General features: G+C 32.1%; 2 protein-coding genes across 8 annotated transcripts in view; one reads left to right on the forward strand and one right to left on the reverse strand.

The window, feature by feature from the left end:
• Window positions 1-7,281, forward strand: part of Gca (grancalcin) — a 26,161-nt gene extending 18,880 nt beyond the window's left edge. Inside the window, exons 4-8 of the mRNA XM_074070969.1 lie at window positions 668-711; window positions 1,003-1,150; window positions 3,580-3,693; window positions 4,035-4,093; window positions 4,731-7,281. Coding sequence (XP_073927070.1) covers window positions 668-711; window positions 1,003-1,150; window positions 3,580-3,693; window positions 4,035-4,093; window positions 4,731-4,757 — 392 coding nt within the window. The 3' untranslated portion in view covers window positions 4,758-7,281. The remainder of the gene's footprint in view (window positions 1-667; window positions 712-1,002; window positions 1,151-3,579; window positions 3,694-4,034; window positions 4,094-4,730) is intronic.
• The window catches only part of Kcnh7 (potassium voltage-gated channel subfamily H member 7), a 484,116-nt gene continuing 472,271 nt past the window's right edge, over window positions 5,715-17,559 (reverse strand). For all 7 annotated transcript variants that reach the window (XM_074070967.1, XM_074070965.1, XM_074070968.1 and 4 more), the window contains one exon: window positions 5,715-17,221. In XM_074070967.1, coding sequence (XP_073927068.1) covers window positions 16,955-17,221 — 267 coding nt within the window. In that variant the 3' untranslated portion in view covers window positions 5,715-16,954. The remainder of the gene's footprint in view (window positions 17,222-17,559) is intronic.

The following is a 17,559-nucleotide window of genomic DNA, read 5'->3' on the forward strand; positions in this document are numbered from 1 at the left end:
GTTCAGGGGCTGATCTTTTCTTATTTTATCTATTACAATAAGCCATCAAATGATTTATCTACCTCCAGTATCATCTCACTTTATTGTCTATTCATTGTAAACTGAAGTTCCTAAAATGAAAATTTTAGTATTTATTTTCTGCTTCTTAAAATACTTCACTTTCATTGGTCTAAACTCTTTAGGGTGGTATTGGAAAGTGTGATGATCTGGCCTTTGTTTGACTTCTGATGTCCTCTTGTGCCACTCCCTTACGTTTTCCATCTCCTTCATGTTTTTTTATTTTATATTTGTATGCATGTCAAACTTCTACTTAAACCCCACTTTGTTATTTGTGATATGGAGGCTGAAACCCTCTTTCTCCATAGGCCTCAGCAAAGCCAAGTGCTATACTTATAACGCTTTTATCTCAGTTAATTTGCAGTTATTTTATAATTGCTTATTTAATTACTTAATGCCCTCACTGGTTGTGAGTAGTGTGAAGACAGTAATGTGTTTGTCTTCTTTTTTTTGTACTATAAATGCTTATCATTCAATAAAATATATTGGCCATGGCTATTGTGTATTGTTGGAAATTTTTGAATATTCTGTTTTGAAAGTGAATATTGTCACAATTTTACATAAATGAATTTTAGAAGACTCCAATTCAAATATCAAATTTATTTTATAGCATTCAGTTTGGAAACCTGCAGAATTATGATTGCCATGTTGGATGTATCCTTGAATGAAAATAGAAAATACTAAAATATAGAGTTATTGCTTTCTCAATATTAAACCACTTATTAATTATAAATTCCCATAAACTAGTAAACTAGAGACTTTAGAAATACTTTGTAAGATCTGTTTAAAATCAAGACTCTTCCAATTTGTAACCAGAAATCTATTCATGTGCTGAACTAGATTAATTACGCAGATGCAAACTTATTTTTCAGTCAGTAATTTGGAGTTTGGGTTGGATAAATTCTCTCAGGTACCAAACCTTATTTTTGTTAATAAAACTGTCAGAGAGATTACACAGGAAAAATGGGGTTTAATGAATTCAAGGATCTTTGGGCAGCTCTTGATGCCTGGAAGCAGAACTTCATGACTTTTGATCAAGACCAAAGTGGCACAGTAGAACATCATGAATTGAGTCAAGCCATTGCTGTTATGGGTAAGAATATTAAAATTTTTTAGAGTCTGTTCAGCTCATCTTTGTTCTTCGATTGGATGAATCTTAATTGCCTCAGTTTACTAAATAAAAGAATATATTTTTCATCAGTAGTTCAAGGTTTAGGTAAATTCTGACTAGAGACTTTAATAAAATATTATTATTATTACAATGGTGTAGATCCAACCCGTGGCCTTGCACATGCTAAGCAAGTTGCTTTACCATTGATCCACATACCCAGCTCACAAAATTATTTTAACTATGATTTTTTTTTTTTCAGAAGGTGGGATCTTCTGTACATGCATTTATCCTGAATTTCCTGAGTATATTTAAATTTATTTCTCTTGTTGTTAACACTGGTCATTTATATTACATTGTTTTGTAACTTGATGGATTTCTAATTTGGGATCAAAAGTTTATCTAAGTCAATTACAAACTTGTGTATCTGAGACTAGTTTTCCAACAGCAAAAACCACACTTTTTGTTTTTTTCCTTCCATTTTTTATGAAGTGCAGAACACATAAAAGGTATCAAAAATATTTCAAAATGGGAAAATTACATTTTAGAATATTTTAAAAGAATGTAACTTTATTTTCATCATACCCCTAAGAAGCTAAGTTTCTTGGTCTACTTTCAAAAAAGTGATAGTGTATAGTGGTGCTTAATTGGCTCATAGTTAATGTCAGTTTTTTAAAAATTTTTTATTTTTTTATTATTCATATGTGCATACAATGCTTGGGTCATTTCTCCCCCCGCCCCTACCACCTCCCTTACCACTCACTCCGTCCCCTCCTTCCCCCCCCACCCCCTCGATACCTGGAAGAAACTATTTTGCCCTTATCTCTAATTTTGTTGAAGAGAGAGTATAAGCAATAATAGGAAGGAACAAGGGTTTTTGCTAGTTGAGATAAGGATAGCTATATAGGGAGTTGACTTGCATTGAAGTAACTTTCTTAATTGTATGTTTCCTTGTAATCTTGTTTATACTTCTGAACAAACTATGTTTGCCTAGAAATTAAAGTTTTCAAAATTAAAATCAGCACAGTGTACATGGGCTTATCTCAAATTACAATTTAACTCAAATTGGTGATTTTTGCTTTTGTTGGATAGACATTTTATTTTAGTAGCTAGGGACAGTGTTGACTGTATAAACATGTCAATTATAGAGTCTCAATACCAAATGGATTAAACTTCCTCTTTGATTTAGCTAATCTTTGCCAAAAGAGAAAACTCCCAAAGAGTTCAAGTGGGCAGTTAGTTGAATGTAAGGAAGAGGTAGTCTGGATTATTCAAATTTAACATCTTTAAACATTTAAAATCATTCAAATATTTTTGGCTGCAATGTTATAGGCAAATTTTAGGACTTCTACCAGTACCATGTCCAGGTCATAACTCTTGCACAGAAAACTTAAAGTCCATTTACATATATCACATTAGTTTTGCTGCTTCTCTCAATATTTACTTTGCTTTTAGCAAGTTTCCTGGGTTATGTTTTATTATAGCTACAGTTGGAATTTTCTCCTTTTGCATTTGTTTTTGCCCTTTGAATGGATTAGTGTCATTTTCCCAAATCTACTGATCCATTAGCATATAGACCATAACACTACAGCATCACTCTCCATAGTGAAGTGTATACATGTCATAAAACAAATAGGACCATTCTAGGGGAGCAGCAAATAGAATATATTAATTTCTATTCTATTTCCTTCAAAATTTCTTCTAAAATTAGTTTATATGTATATTCTCAAATGTAAATCATCACAGAGTAACATATGTGTAAAATTTAAAATTTAACTTAAAATACATACACAGGAAGTGAATGATCAGAAACTTTCCTTATAGGAGTACTTGGTCAAAAATTTTGGAGTCAACAGAACTAGAAGAAGGAACCAATGAAATAATAATATGTGTGAAGAACAAAAATTACAAAAAGAATAACTTTTTCCTGCTTCTTCCACTTTTGAGTATAAACATGTTGATTCTCAAACTTTCTTTAGTTATTAAAAAGACATTTTAATAGGAAATAAAGGATTTGAATGACAGCAAAGATCACTAATAATCTTTGCTTTGGTATTCCTTAAGAACTCTTAAAAGTAACAAAATTGATATATTGAAGTGTTAAAAAGCCTATAAATACCCCCTGACATCATTTCCAAATCATAACACATTATAAGTACACAAAAGATTTTTTTCCGCACAGCTTGACTTTATTGCAAAACTAGAACTGTGGTATTTATGTATGACTTAGCAGTGTTAATAAGGAAGCTTCTGTTACAATTTTTAATAATAATGTATTTTATTTCTAATGTATATTTTTGTGGAATGGATTTTGAAAATTCATCTATTTTATGGCTTGTTAATGAAAAATCAATGTTCCTGTGTTCTTAGGGTATTTGGTTTTAGAAGCTTTAATTTATCAATCTCTATTTTAGGCTACAGATTGAGTCCTCAAACATTAAGTGCTATTGCTAAACGTTATAGCAAGAACGGCAGAATTTTCTTTGATGACTATGTTGCTTGCTGTGTGAAGCTTCGAGCACTGACAGGTATTGACCATTTCAGAGTGGGTTTAATGTTATGTAGCTATTTTTCTTGAAAAGTGTCTCTGTTTCAAGCTTGTACTATCTTTCCTCTTTATTCACTATTAAATGTAAATAGAGGTTTAAGGCCTGAAAATTTAAGGCTTCAAAGCTTTATGATATAAATAGTGAAAAAAATATGATAGCTCAGTTTTAGAAAGCTTTCTTCCTGTATCAGTTGCCTAGAATATTAAATTACTTAAGACTTAGTTGAATATGAAATTATACAGACTTTGTACTGGAAGGCATTGGGTGTTTGAAATTATAGGTTTTATGTGATAATTTTAAAATGTAATTTCTTTTTTAAGATTTCTTTAGAAGAAGAGACCACTTGCAGCAAGGGTTTGTGAATTTCACATATGAGGATGTGAGTATCCAGCTTAAGATTTTGATATTTATATTCTTTCTACATGTGTTCTTAGTTATCAAAAACTTAATTGATCCAGGCTAAAATTACTGGAAATACTATGCTTTATAGACCATATTATTTTTTATATTTTTCAACTGAATGCAACTATAAGATCAATATTGCATAATTACCAATTTTATTTTATAGAAAATCTAATACGCTTTTAAATTTTATGACAAGTTTTTGGAGGTTCATTTGTGGAATCACTTAAAGGGAAAAACTACCATTATTTTTATTAAGAATTGTATACTTATGATAATTTCTTTTCTAAGTGAGAGAGGATATTTTAATGAATGACAATTATGAAGCTGTTCATTTCTCATTTCAAGTAGTTACTGAGAACCTGATTCCAGACTCTTTATATCGAAGTGCAGGAAGTGATTTTTCATATGTGCTTTAATGTTTCAGGGTTCTTGTCTTGTTTTTGTTATATTTATTTATGGAAGTTTTAGGATCAATTACCTTACTGGTAGATATTGGCTTAAATTATAAATCTTTAAAACAATGTTTCCTTTTTCATGAAACCATTTCATGAAATATAATTAATCAAAAACAATTTCATTATTGCCAGATGATAATTTTGTTTATGTGTTAGTTTTTGCAGGGCACCATGACAGTTTAAATGCCTACAAATTCAAAGCTGAAGAAATAGTGTGAATCCTTTTTGCTTGTGAGAAATGAAGTGGACTACTTTAAATTAAGGTTTTGGGGCTCTTTCTTGTTCCTACCTGATAAATCTTTTCTCTTTCTTTTGTTTTAACTTTCAAGGACAGTAAAAAGCAATAAGATTTATATCTTTATTTGAGATATTATTGTTTTTGGAGAAGTTATCACTTACAAACTTTTGAATATTGTCATAAATATTGCTATATTATTAATTGGTGTCAATATTTCTTAGCCTTAATTTTTAACAATAAAAATCTAGAGATATATACTCACATGATAGATTGCATAAGAAGCCAAATGATTAAAGCCTAGATAAAACAATTTATACTTATATGAAGAGTACAAGTTACATTTTTGAATTTTGTTTGCAGTTGTGGGTGTTCAAGGGTCAGAGAGAAGGGAAAGTATGGATTTTGTGCCATGTTTGTAATAGGATTTGTTCTTTGATCAAATAATCACAGAACATAACCTTTTAAATCTTTTCCTGTGAAGAAGAAAATTGTACTTCAGAAAAAAATGTGTCTTATTTTGAGTCTGTAGTTAAATAAGACTAGAGGAGGCAATATTTAAAAAAATTTTTGTAGTGCATATTTTTCTTCAGTTTATTTTATTGTCTACTGTGGAAAAGAAAATTTTTTTGTTTTCTTTAAGGAACAAAAAGTTGCTTTGTTTTATTTCATTTTTTGAGGTAGGATCTCACTATGTGGCCCAGGCTGGCTTAAAATTCTGCATCGTTCTGCTTCAGTCTATTGAATGCAGGGATTAAGGTGTGTGTGCACTCCCATGCCTACCCTAAAAGTTCTCAAATAAACCTAGTTGCTTTTCCTGCTGCACTCTATTTCATCAGTGAAGACACACATAGCCTAAAATGTTACCTTTCTCCAAACCAGATTTTTTGTTTTTGGAAATGACACATGTTTTTAATGAAATGTCAGCATTTAAATTTGCTCTGTTCTGTTAAGCAAAGGTACATTATTATCTAATGTCAACTGTTTATGAAGTTTAAAAATCAAGTAATGTAGCACTTGAAAGTTCAGAAATTATAGTTTGGCTTATTTGACACCATTGGCTAGTGTTTTGGTTTTAGTGAACAAGAAACTGTCTTGATTATGTCTGTGTCACGGAGGGTACTGAGCATGTCTCCACAGCGATATTTCTGGATGGTTTTTCCACAGAAATGGCAAAGCAGAGTCACCAAGTTCTTAACGTTCAAGATCCTTGGTATAAGCTGTCATAGTGAATTTAGTTTATTGGCAGACACCCTAAGACTTTCTTAATGAAGATTTAATAAGCCACATAGTTTTCTTACACTTTAACTGAGTATCTTCCAACTAAAGGTGAATACATATAGACATAATTTTAGTATGACTGGTGACAAAATTAATATATAGTTTTTATAAAACTATATTTCTTTAAGGATGCAAGATGAATATCAGTATCTTGGGAAAAGTCTTATAAATGTAAGGAGTTTTAAATCAGTTTTTACTTCTAATAATCTTTTAAAAGAAGTAACATATAGTCATTCTGCCATTTTTAAAAAATAACTTGCTGTCAAATTCACTTGGTCAGTTTTATAAGAATGGGTTAGGAAGTAATCTATAACTTCTGTCTTCTGTATTTTTTTTTTATGGACATACATTTGACACTGTGAAAGGATAGTAACTTGGACATAAAACACATAGAATTTTAATTTAAACTGTTTTAGGAGAAAGCAACTTATTTTATAAACAGACTGTATCATTCAGGTTTTACAGTTGTGATATGACTCCAGCAACGTGGAATGCTAATTTACAGGAGATAGATTGTCAGCAGTATAATATTATTCATTAAAGGTTTTGTCAAGTAACTTAGGTCATTTTAAAATCACATAACTCATCCCTTTTGAAAGATGTTCTTATGAATTTTGGCGTCAGGAGATCTGTGAAGAGTTTCCATGACCAAACAGGCTTGGAAGGTCTCATCTTCCCCAGGGAGTTGAATAAAGTACATCAGCATATAAAAACCTTAAGCACATACAATTATATGTGATTTTATTTGATCCAGTTTACTTCGAAATTTTGACCACAAAATCGCCTTTTCTGGGCAAACTAAAATTCTATGCTGATCAAACTTCACTGTGAAGCAATTATTTTGCACTTACATTTAATGAACGATCTTATAAACACATTAGGAATAGAGGACATTTTATCAGGAATTTTGTACTGAAATCTAGTTCACATTTTTAATGCTGTTAAAGTAATTAATATAAAGGGATATCATTTCTTAAGGTAAAGGCTAAATCGCTTCATGACGAACATGGATGCAATGTGGAAGTAGTGTGATGGTTTGTACTGGCTAACTTATGCCCAATTTTCCTTATAATGATGTAAATTATTAAATAATGTACACTCTTAATGTATAAGTGCTTTTATTTATACAGTAAACATGTTTCCATGTCATTTTGAGATTTTTTAATAAACATTCAAATAGCTTGCTGTAAAGTTTTGTATCATACAAAATTTGTTACATATATACTATTATGAGATGCTTCAGTTCAAACAACAGTGCATAAATTCACCAATATCTAAAAGATTGCCAAATGATTAAATGTCAGGTATTGCACTTCTATTTTGAGTGGCAGTTTATACATTTTAAATTACATCAAGGGGAAGTCAATACTATGGGAATCTTAATTTGGTCCACTTTAAACGTAGTTTTAAGGAGTGTGCTCATTAATCTGTTTTAAGCATGCATCCAGAAAAAAATAGTAACAAAAATGTTGTAAAGTTATATATTTATTTCCAGAAAAGGCATTTACCCTTGAAGAAAGTAGAATTTATTTAGGTAGTTTAAATTCTGTGCAATTAGAAAATAACAAAAATCATTTGTGAATATTTCTTTAAAATATACAAATGAAGTTCTCTTGTAACCTTATGGCATTACTAAACTGGACAACAAAATAAATAGTATTTGTGAGAAATGTGCTTTTCTATGTCCTTTTCTGTTTGACAAACTCATAAGTGAAATATTTTCTCCTTATTATATTTTTCTGGGAAATTGATAAGAAAGTTTGTTAAATCTGCTAAATTAAATCTGTTGAGTAGAATACAAGATTTCTTTAAGGTTAGCACATTCTTTCCCTTCAACTTTAAAATGCAGCCATGAATTATTACTTGGAAACTTGTATTTAAAGATCTCATTGGTAATTATCATTTACATGTGAATCAAGCACTTTCAAATAACATAATTGCATAATGCTAATGTATCATCTAAGAGTATGTTTAGAGTATATACATAGTATTAGATGATGCAGATAAAAATATTTAGAACTTCTGTTGTAGTGATGAAATCAGAGATCTTAAATGAATCCTACATCACAATATATGTCCAAATATTAAATTTAAAATTTCCTGTAATTTTGACTACTGAGCATAAAGCTACTTTCCAGCAAAACACTGGAAAACTTAGGAAAATTTTCTGACTCACTGTCAGTTCATTACTTGAATGCTAGGAAATGTGTGCTTTTAATCATTTTCTATCATGTAACTTTCTACTTTTTTAAAACAGATTTTTCCAGCATATATTAAAAGAGCCATATGTATTCAACTTTGCTTTCATCCAAGTAGCTTGGTAGTATGTAGCTTCGTATATCATTTTGAGAGCATTCAAAACTCAGGCTTGCTTCTGTATATCTGAATATGTGGTAAGTAGACACAAGCACCACTTCTATAATCGTGATAATGTGTCATACTATCAGAGGATGAATAATGCACATGTATTAATATGTTTTCAGGTATGTCCTTTTGGAAGCATCAAGAGATGGTGGCAGTTTTAAAAGCTTATGGGGACTAAAAAGAATTTACCTAGATCATCATTTAATAAACACATAAATATCCAGAATGGTTCATTCCCAGTTCTGATACATTGTGGGGGGACCTCAACCTTTTCTCTTAAGCATAAAAATGTAAATATGTACAGATACATGCATATAATCATTTGCATTTTAGTTGACTGTATTATTTAGTCACATTTTATTTGCTATGATTACTGAAATTTCCAAAGATAATCCGAACAGAGCTAGTGTGACTGTTTTAGAAACATACTAATTAAGAAAAATGTTCTTTTGAAAATTGTAGGCAATTTAAAACTAATCTTAGGATTTACTGACCTTTCAATGCTTATTTGATTTCCTACAGGTATACAAATGCAGGACTCTCATGTATCTTATCTCAAGAAGTAATTTATCTTATGGCAAGTTTTAAGATACATTTTGCTTTCTGTACTTAGAGTTTGATTTTCTGATCAGCCTCATGGAGTATTTTTTACTATTTGTATTTTGTTTGGTTTTTCATTTATCACACAGGGAAATGTTCTTCAGGTTTTTTTACATCTTAAAAATGAAGAGGGGGGGTTCTAAACCACTAAACAGACTAAAAGTCCTTAGCTTAGTGGAAGTCACAATTATAACCAGCAAATTTTATTTAAAAGCTTTTTGAAGATAGTTTGAGTTATTTCTTAAATAATAGATAGAGAAGCAACCAGGGGAAGAATTAAGAAAGTAAGAAACCTAGACAAAAGAAAATACTCCCTGTATACTTTCATTCTTGTTTGAAAAAAATAAGTCAATCATACATCATAAAAATGTTATTTTACACACATAGGTTAAGACCTGTTTACCCATCAGAAAAATTTGAGGGGCAGTAAGTGAAATGTTTTTATGTTTCTTTAATTTTAGATTTAATGCTTTTTACCACTCAGTCCAGCTTATTAGTGACCCAATGGAAGTCAGTAAAACTGTAGCACTGTGACAATTTTGTGATTTTGTGAAATACATCAGCACCACCATGCCTATATCTAGTACTGTACCTAGTAAAATGTTGGAAATAGTTGACTCTCTAGTAAAAGTATCCTAACTAATGAGATTTACTTTCCTTTTCCCCAAAATAATTTCTTTTACAAATTCTTGAATTTTTCATGTATAAATAGATCAGAAATTATATGCTTCATTCTTAAATTATGTATATATACTATATTTCAATACAACTTGTACACCTCTTTTAGCTACCAAAAATTTGCAACCATTTTTACATGAAATTTACATTTTTCTTATATACAGTTGTTTGTAGAAGGTTATTGCAAAACTAGTTGTGCAAGTAGATTACACTGTCAATACCATATACCAATCTTTGAAGAAAATATTTGCTAAAAAATAAATATAATTTCTGCACAGAATATTTCAAAAGCATCGTGATTCCATGCTACATAATGTGCATAAAGTTTACGAAGTAGTATGTGGTTTGGTAGATTGATTCATTTAGATTAAAGCATTCCAGAGCACTGCTTAACTGGATGTGGGTGAGCTTCTTTATATCAGATGACTGACATTTTCAAGTTATCACACACATTCATTTTTGAAATATGTTATTCTTTAACTGGTGAACATTCTGATATAATACATTTTCTGTCATCAACATTATGAAATGAAAAGTTCAGCTAAAAAAAGGTAATGTGCCCTCAGTTGAAATAGAAGGCCTCGGAGACAACTAGGGATTTCTCAATATCGTCCTTATTTTTTTAATATTTGGAAGATGGATGCCATGTCATTTCAATGCTATTGTAATTATATGGACACTTGAGGAGACTACATGGAGGTCTTTTTTATAAGATTGTTGATCCTTCAATTTTATTTCTAAATAAAGATAAAAATGGTGTGGAATTTTCTTACATACTCAAACAATATACATAAGTATGAAAAATAATATAGTTTAAATTCAGTTGTAGTGATTCACAGTTGTGAATTTTAAAACATCAAAATACCAAGGAAGTTCAAAGTATATAGGCTAAACATCAGTGCTTTAAAATCACAGGTGTAACTAATTATTTCAAGTCTTCAAAATGTAAATCAACTGATGAAAGTCATAGATGTCGTGAGTTCAATGTAGGCATTCATCATTTTTTGACATTAACTTTTTAAGAATATCAATGTTAAAGTTGCTACTTCTCATAATAAAATTGTTTTATTGGGAGCATTTCTGTAGTAACTCTTGCTATTTGTATTTAAAAGTTTGAATACGATTGGTAGAGCAATGAAATTGGTCAATTAAGTACACGGTACTGTGTACATTGCATTTCCACAGATGCTTTATTCTCACATTCAGAGTAATTACATGTTAGGTTTAAATATCCTCTGCTTTGTATTTCTCACCTTCCACTTACTTGTCTATATAAGTAAGCCTTGTGATAATTTCTTTCCATTCTGTCAATTATAAATAATGTATGTCTTCTGTGAATTTGCTTTTTTCTATTAGACATTAAAACAAAGTGTATTTGCACTACAAGAGAATTAATGAATTATTCTAAGCTTGGGCATGGATCAGTCACAATATACAATACTTTTATAAAGCATTTAAAACACCATTCTTTTAATTCTTAAAAGGTTTACATCACTTCAATTTCAGTGGAATCACAAGAAAATATCTTTGAAAGAGACCATTTGAGAAGTGAAGGAGAGGGAAAGTTGTTGCATACCAAGAAAGCAGTCGCAATGTGAATGTGTAATTTTATAGATACTGGACAAAGGCAATTATTTGACAAATATCCAGATGCTATTTCCATAGCATCAACCTTCTCTTTCTGATGTGTAACTGGACCTTTGGGAGGTGCATGAAAGCCACTGTACATATTTTTGTTACAGTGTTAAGTGTGGTGAGTGTTGAGGTGAGGAAAGGACAGCATAGGATGTGAAGTGGTACCATTGTGATGCCACAGTAACACTACTATCCTTGTGATATGTGCAGGTCATATGATAATCATACAGTTTTACTGTACTTTATAAAATACTTCCACATATATATTTCAGAGGATCCTCAACATTAGGATAAATCAGTTGCTACCTTCATTTTTATAGTTTTGGATGCTGGGACTCATTGAGGGTTTGTCTCAGAGTAAATGAAGAAAGTAGGGTTTGAATTCAAGTTTACCACATTCAGTCCCTTGCCATTTCCACCATTCTACATGAAGAGCTTAGGCAGTCTAAGGTCTATAGTGTATATATCTGTGCCACAAGGGAGTGGGTATAGGTGTTTGGACAGGACCATTAAAACATAGAATTCTATTTTCTGTAAAAATAGAAAGTGGATTTATCTTTGAAATTGTATTTTGTAAATATATTAGCAAATACCCATCTGGGACCTATCTGATGTCTGAAGAGGAACTTCCACAGTGTGCCAGCCTTTATAGAATACATTCTAGTAGTACCAAATTGCTACCAATTCAGTGCAGATATGTTTTTAACAATGAGATTCATAGTCTCACTATTATTATTGTAAATAATATCACTTTAAAGCTATAAACCTAAGTAGTGCAAAATACAGTTAAGAGAGATATGGATCAAAAACTTTAGTCTTTGTAACCAGGCACCAGTGGCTCACATCTGTAATCCTAGCTACTCAGGAGGTGGATATTGGGAGGATCATGGTTTGAGGCCAGCCGGGGCAAAAAGTTTGCAAGACCTCCATCTCAACAGAAAAAGCTGGGTGTAGTGGTATACTCCTGGCATCTCAGCTACCACCAGCAGTCTAAATAGGAGGATGGTGGTCCAGGCTGGCTTGAGCAAAAAGTGAGGCTCTATCTCAAAAATAACCAGCTACACAAAAGGGCTGGCAGAGTGGCTCAGGCAGAACAGTGCCGGCCTAGCAAGCGTGAGGCCGAGTTCAAACCCCCAGTACTATACTTTTCCTAAAAGGTAGTTAGAGACATAGCACATTGTGCATAAGCTAAATTGTGAGAAATTCTTTGTTTTCCTGATTGTTTTTAATGTCTTATTCATGGGTGAGAAACAAAGATTCTAGCATTGGTTGAGCACTTACTTTGTGTGTGGCATTACATTCAATCTTATGTTTTGCTCAAGTTTTTGTGAAACCTGTACCATATCTCTGTTTTACAGTTTCAGAAAAAAGACTCAGGTTAATTAATTCATTCAGGGTCACACAACATGTGAATCACAGAGCCCCTGCTAGGATCAGGTTGATCTGACTACAGAGCCTACATTGGTAAGCTCACAGTTTTGGTGAACATGTTAAAAGACAAACTTCCCAGCCTCGAAGTTTCTGATTTAGTAGATCTGAGGTTAGGCCAAGAATATGTATTTGTAGCCAGTTCCCCGGTGATGCTAGTACTGCCAGTTTAAGGACCATACTTTGAGGGCCACTGTCCTATATCATCCTACTTTTCAAGTGTCTCTTCGAACTCTTAGACACATTTATGTTATTGCAAAAATGTGATTAGAACCTTAGTAATATTTGAATTATTTTATAATCTCTAAAAATTTTGACTTGTAATAAACCTTCTTTTATATATTTATCTGCTTTTGGTTTTATCCATGAATTAACAATTTAAAGAGTCTCCTAATATTTAATTTTCAAGTAGTTAATGTTGCAGTTCACTTGAATTCCTTTTTTAATCATGAAAAAACATTCAAAGGATTATTTTTATTAATAATTATTATTTTGGATATACTTATGAGGTGATAATGCATATCCTTATCTAATATTGGATATCATTGGGTTTAAAAATGAAATTTAGATAAGGACATTTTTCTTCTAGGCATTTTGGAGCCATTACTAAATATCTACCCACAAAAGGACTTTGTAAGCAATTCCAGTCAATGCATACATGTTAAACCTGACTTTCAATGCCACTGTATCCTGACTTAACTTCCCTATCTTCTAGCAAATAGAAAAATTCAATTCTGATGAATAATCTGTTACAGTGGAATTAAAAAAAATTATCCCAAATTGGCCCCCTGCTTTCCTATGTTTGTCGAATTAGTGATTATTAAATTAAAAACCCTGTGAAACATTGCTTCAGCATTGTTTTATTCCTGGATTTCTCATCAGCTAATTAAAGTATGGGACTCCCTTCTGGGATGCAATGATAAATCTAAATTTCAGCTCTCAGTCCAGCAATTAATTACAGCAGGAGAGCATCTAATCCAAACAAACTTTAGATTTAAGATGCCATTTTATTTAGGCGGAGAGACCAGATAACATTATTTTTTAGGCAACACCTAAGGTGATAATGTTAATGCTTCTAATTACCTAGAAAGAAGTGTAGCTTCTAAGACAACTATACTGCTGTTTTGATTGGCTACAGTAGTTAAGATCTGGCCTTCTGCAGGATCCCAAGGTGGGGGTGTCAGATTGCTTTTACTGTAGCTGATGGGGAGGGTGATTGATGCTTTTAGGCATGAGATCTTTGGCAGGGACTTGAGGATGAATTTTGTATATCAACATAATGGCTTTGATCATCTCTAAGTTTAATCAATGAGTCTTCTGACATTCATGCCTGACTAACCACATCTTTATATTTCTTAGGCTCTTTTAAATCTAATATCCTATAGGAAAGGCCCTTCACAATAGTACTCAATCCTTCGAGACTTAAGATTTTAATATCAAGCAATTATTTTATGTCAAGGACTCAAGAAGAAAAAAGGTTTGTGTTATGCTAGAATTTAAATAAGCTGGATGCTTGTATGGCATTCCCCATCTTGTCATTCCTGCATGCTCGGTTTTTATAAAAAAATATAAATAGAAGCTTTATGTGGAAGGCTAAATTTTATGCATGTCCTACCAAATGTTGCAGCTGAAGCATTCTCTAATCAAACAATCAGATCTCAATTCCTCACCTGCCAAATCCTCTCTCCTTATAAATGAGCAGAGTCTGGTGAATTCATTCTGAATGTTTCTGGAGCTTAGGCAGACGGTCCTTAGGAAATTTGTTGCAGCTGTAAAAAAGTGCCCCAATATGGAAATAAAATCCCTAAATAGACTACTGAATCAAAGTTAGCCAGTTATGAGACTCTCTCTCCCCTGCTAGATCCATTAAATATTTGTTGAATGAGGGATTGGAAGTGGCAGTTAGTCACAAAGTTTGTATCTGCACACCACCAAATGGTTTTGGAAGCCCATTTTAAGTTTTATACTTTTGTTGTGTTGGCTGGTCTTTTGTCATATGTACTCAATCACTTAAATTTTTTTTTTTTTTAAATTGAACAGGGATAAGAACCTGCTCATGCCTACAGATTGCCTCCTACACTGATTAGCTGTTTAAAAACATATAGGGAGCAATTTAAGGACTTTAATCACATTTTAAATAGTGCAATAATTGTATTCAAATTTAAATAAATTGCTTGCATTTGAAGCTGATTAATAGATTATTTTCAAAGGTGAAAGTGAATGAATAGATTATATTTTTATCCTGAAGGGATAGAAATCAAACCATTTAATAATGTGCCAATATTTTTCTTTAAAGCTATATGTGAGTGTAAGAATTAATAAAGATGCTTTCAAAAAATTTCAAAGATTTTTTTCAAGAAGAAAAGGATATAATGGTTGAGCCCATAATAATTTGAAAATTATATTTGAGTTGAAAATAAAATTTCTTAACTAGAATTTGATCAGAATCATAAATTAGCTCATAATTTTTTTCTGACTTTTATGACAGCCATATGCTGCCACCCCCTGCTGCAATCTGACAATTGAAGATATTGAAATGTAATTCGCAGTATGTTCTGATATGCTGAGGCCAATATATATTCAGCCCAATTCATAGATAATAGATTTTTGCTTAATAGTCAATTAGCAAAGGTTTGAATAACCAAACAAAATTGAAATTTTGCTACTAGTGTGTGCGTTTCCATTCAAGGCAAGTACATGCACCTGTTTCCCACAGTTGGCATAAGAAAGGTGGAGAGCAACATATACTTCAGGGAAAATAGCTCTGCCATGCAAATCCACTGCAATTGCAGCAAGTCTACTACCTTGATGGAATTCAGAATTGCTCTAACATATGAATCAGAAGAGGGCTATGGAAATTCATTTGTGGTCAGTCACATATTTGCTGTTCTGAAGGAGAGAAACCCCCAAAATATGAGAAACTTATTTTTAAGCCTTTAAGGAAATGTGCCATTGTAAAATATTTTAGACGGTTTGTGAATTCAGCTAGTGATAGAATTTTAATAGAAGATCTTTTTATTCTCATTAATTAACCTGTATTCAGGTTGAAAAAAACAAAATATTTCTCCCCAAGATTTGAAGAATTATTTAGTTGAAGACAATTAAAAATGCAGGGCATCTTTCTACCTTCTCAATCTGTTAGTAGAGAAGCAGAACAGAAACTCAACAAAAACAAAAGGTGTATTTTCCTCCCACTTTCCTGCCTACAAACAGAATGCAAGCTCCCCTTTACAACAGATTGCTCAGCAGCTCAGTGACTGCAGCTCCAGAGAAATCCGGGAGCAGACATTATTATACTTTCCCATAGTTTTCCCATCTTTGGAAGCTTGGGACTGCTTTCTTTGTCCTGTCACTTCCCTAAAATGGATTGTTCTGTGTTGAAGATCTTACATAAGCTGGGACACTAGAGCACTTGCTTTGAGTTACTTTCAAAAACTCACATGGGGTTTTCCCATGTGGTTTGCAGTGCAGTAAACTTGCTTGTTTTTCTCTTGTTGATTTGCCTTTTGTTCTGCCCTACTACACATTTACAAGCATTGAAGGAAAAATTATATTTTCTCCCCTTCAATATATTTGGAGATATATTCCTTTGCTGTCTGAGATTTACAGTTCTCAAGCTTTGCACCTTTTCTTTTCCCAGTATGGGAAAATGAATGCAAGTAACCCTAAACATCTCAACACAGAAAGATATCTGTTCTCAAATGTGACTAAGTTTCCTTTGTCCTCCTTGAACTTCTGTAAATGTAAATTGAGGGTCATCTGAGTGGCATCCATGAACACTTTGATCCCTTGGTTTCTTATTTGCTTGGAAGGCATTTGCATAACAAAATACTGGTTTAGTAAAAGCAATAAATAGGAGTCTCCATGCAAGAGAAATTGGAGTTTCCTAACATGCACATGATTTAAAAAATAAAAATAAAAAATAAGGTGCCTTGAGATGCTGGCAGTTTTAACATTTAGAACCAAAAGTTCTTATGTATATTTACATCCTAGCTGTTCATTTTTACCTTACAAGCTTCAATTTAGGAAAATATACAGTACTTTTGCATATAATGGTACCTTGTGAGCCCCTGAGTCAAGTAGAGAGGATTTAAATACAAAAAGGAAAACAGCCATTAAAAGCACTTACATTGTATATGGAGTAAATAGTACAAAATGATTATTTTCCTGGAAGGCCAGGATCAGAAACATGCCTATGAAGACCCAAGATTCCTACAGTGCTTAGGGATGAATCTGGCAAAGAAGGATGCCTAATTGGATGAAGGTAAGTTTTTCTTTGCCGCAGGTGAAGCTCTAAAGAGACATCACTGTCTTGTTTTAAACGTGAAGTCAAGTTGTCTTCTGAAGCTGTGTTGAGCTGCATTTCACTTGACAAGGATTCTTTGGATTTAAGTTTAGATTTTTCAAGGTCTAGAAATTCAGGACACTGATAGAAAGAAAAGAAAACATGTTTTTATAATTACACCAACAGTCATCTAAAATTACACTCAAAATCCCAATGTGTTTTCTCTCCCCATTCATCTTACTTGATTAGTGGTAGTAATCAACATCTCTCCCCAGAAGGATCAAGATATTGGAACTCTAGGTAATCCTAAACAATTTTGAAGCCAGATTAACAAAATAAGATTAAAAAAATTTTCATTCCACTTTGAGTTTTCCAAATGAGTTTTAATTCAAAACTTAAGACAAAACTAGGATAGGAAATGTGGTCACTTGGTGACTAGTTCGGTATGAGTAGTAAAAAACAAAATAAAAAAAGTAAAG

This window comes from Castor canadensis, chromosome 4, assembly GCF_047511655.1.
Source record: "Castor canadensis chromosome 4, mCasCan1.hap1v2, whole genome shotgun sequence".
In the NCBI taxonomy this organism is placed as follows: domain Eukaryota; kingdom Metazoa; phylum Chordata; class Mammalia; order Rodentia; family Castoridae; genus Castor; species Castor canadensis.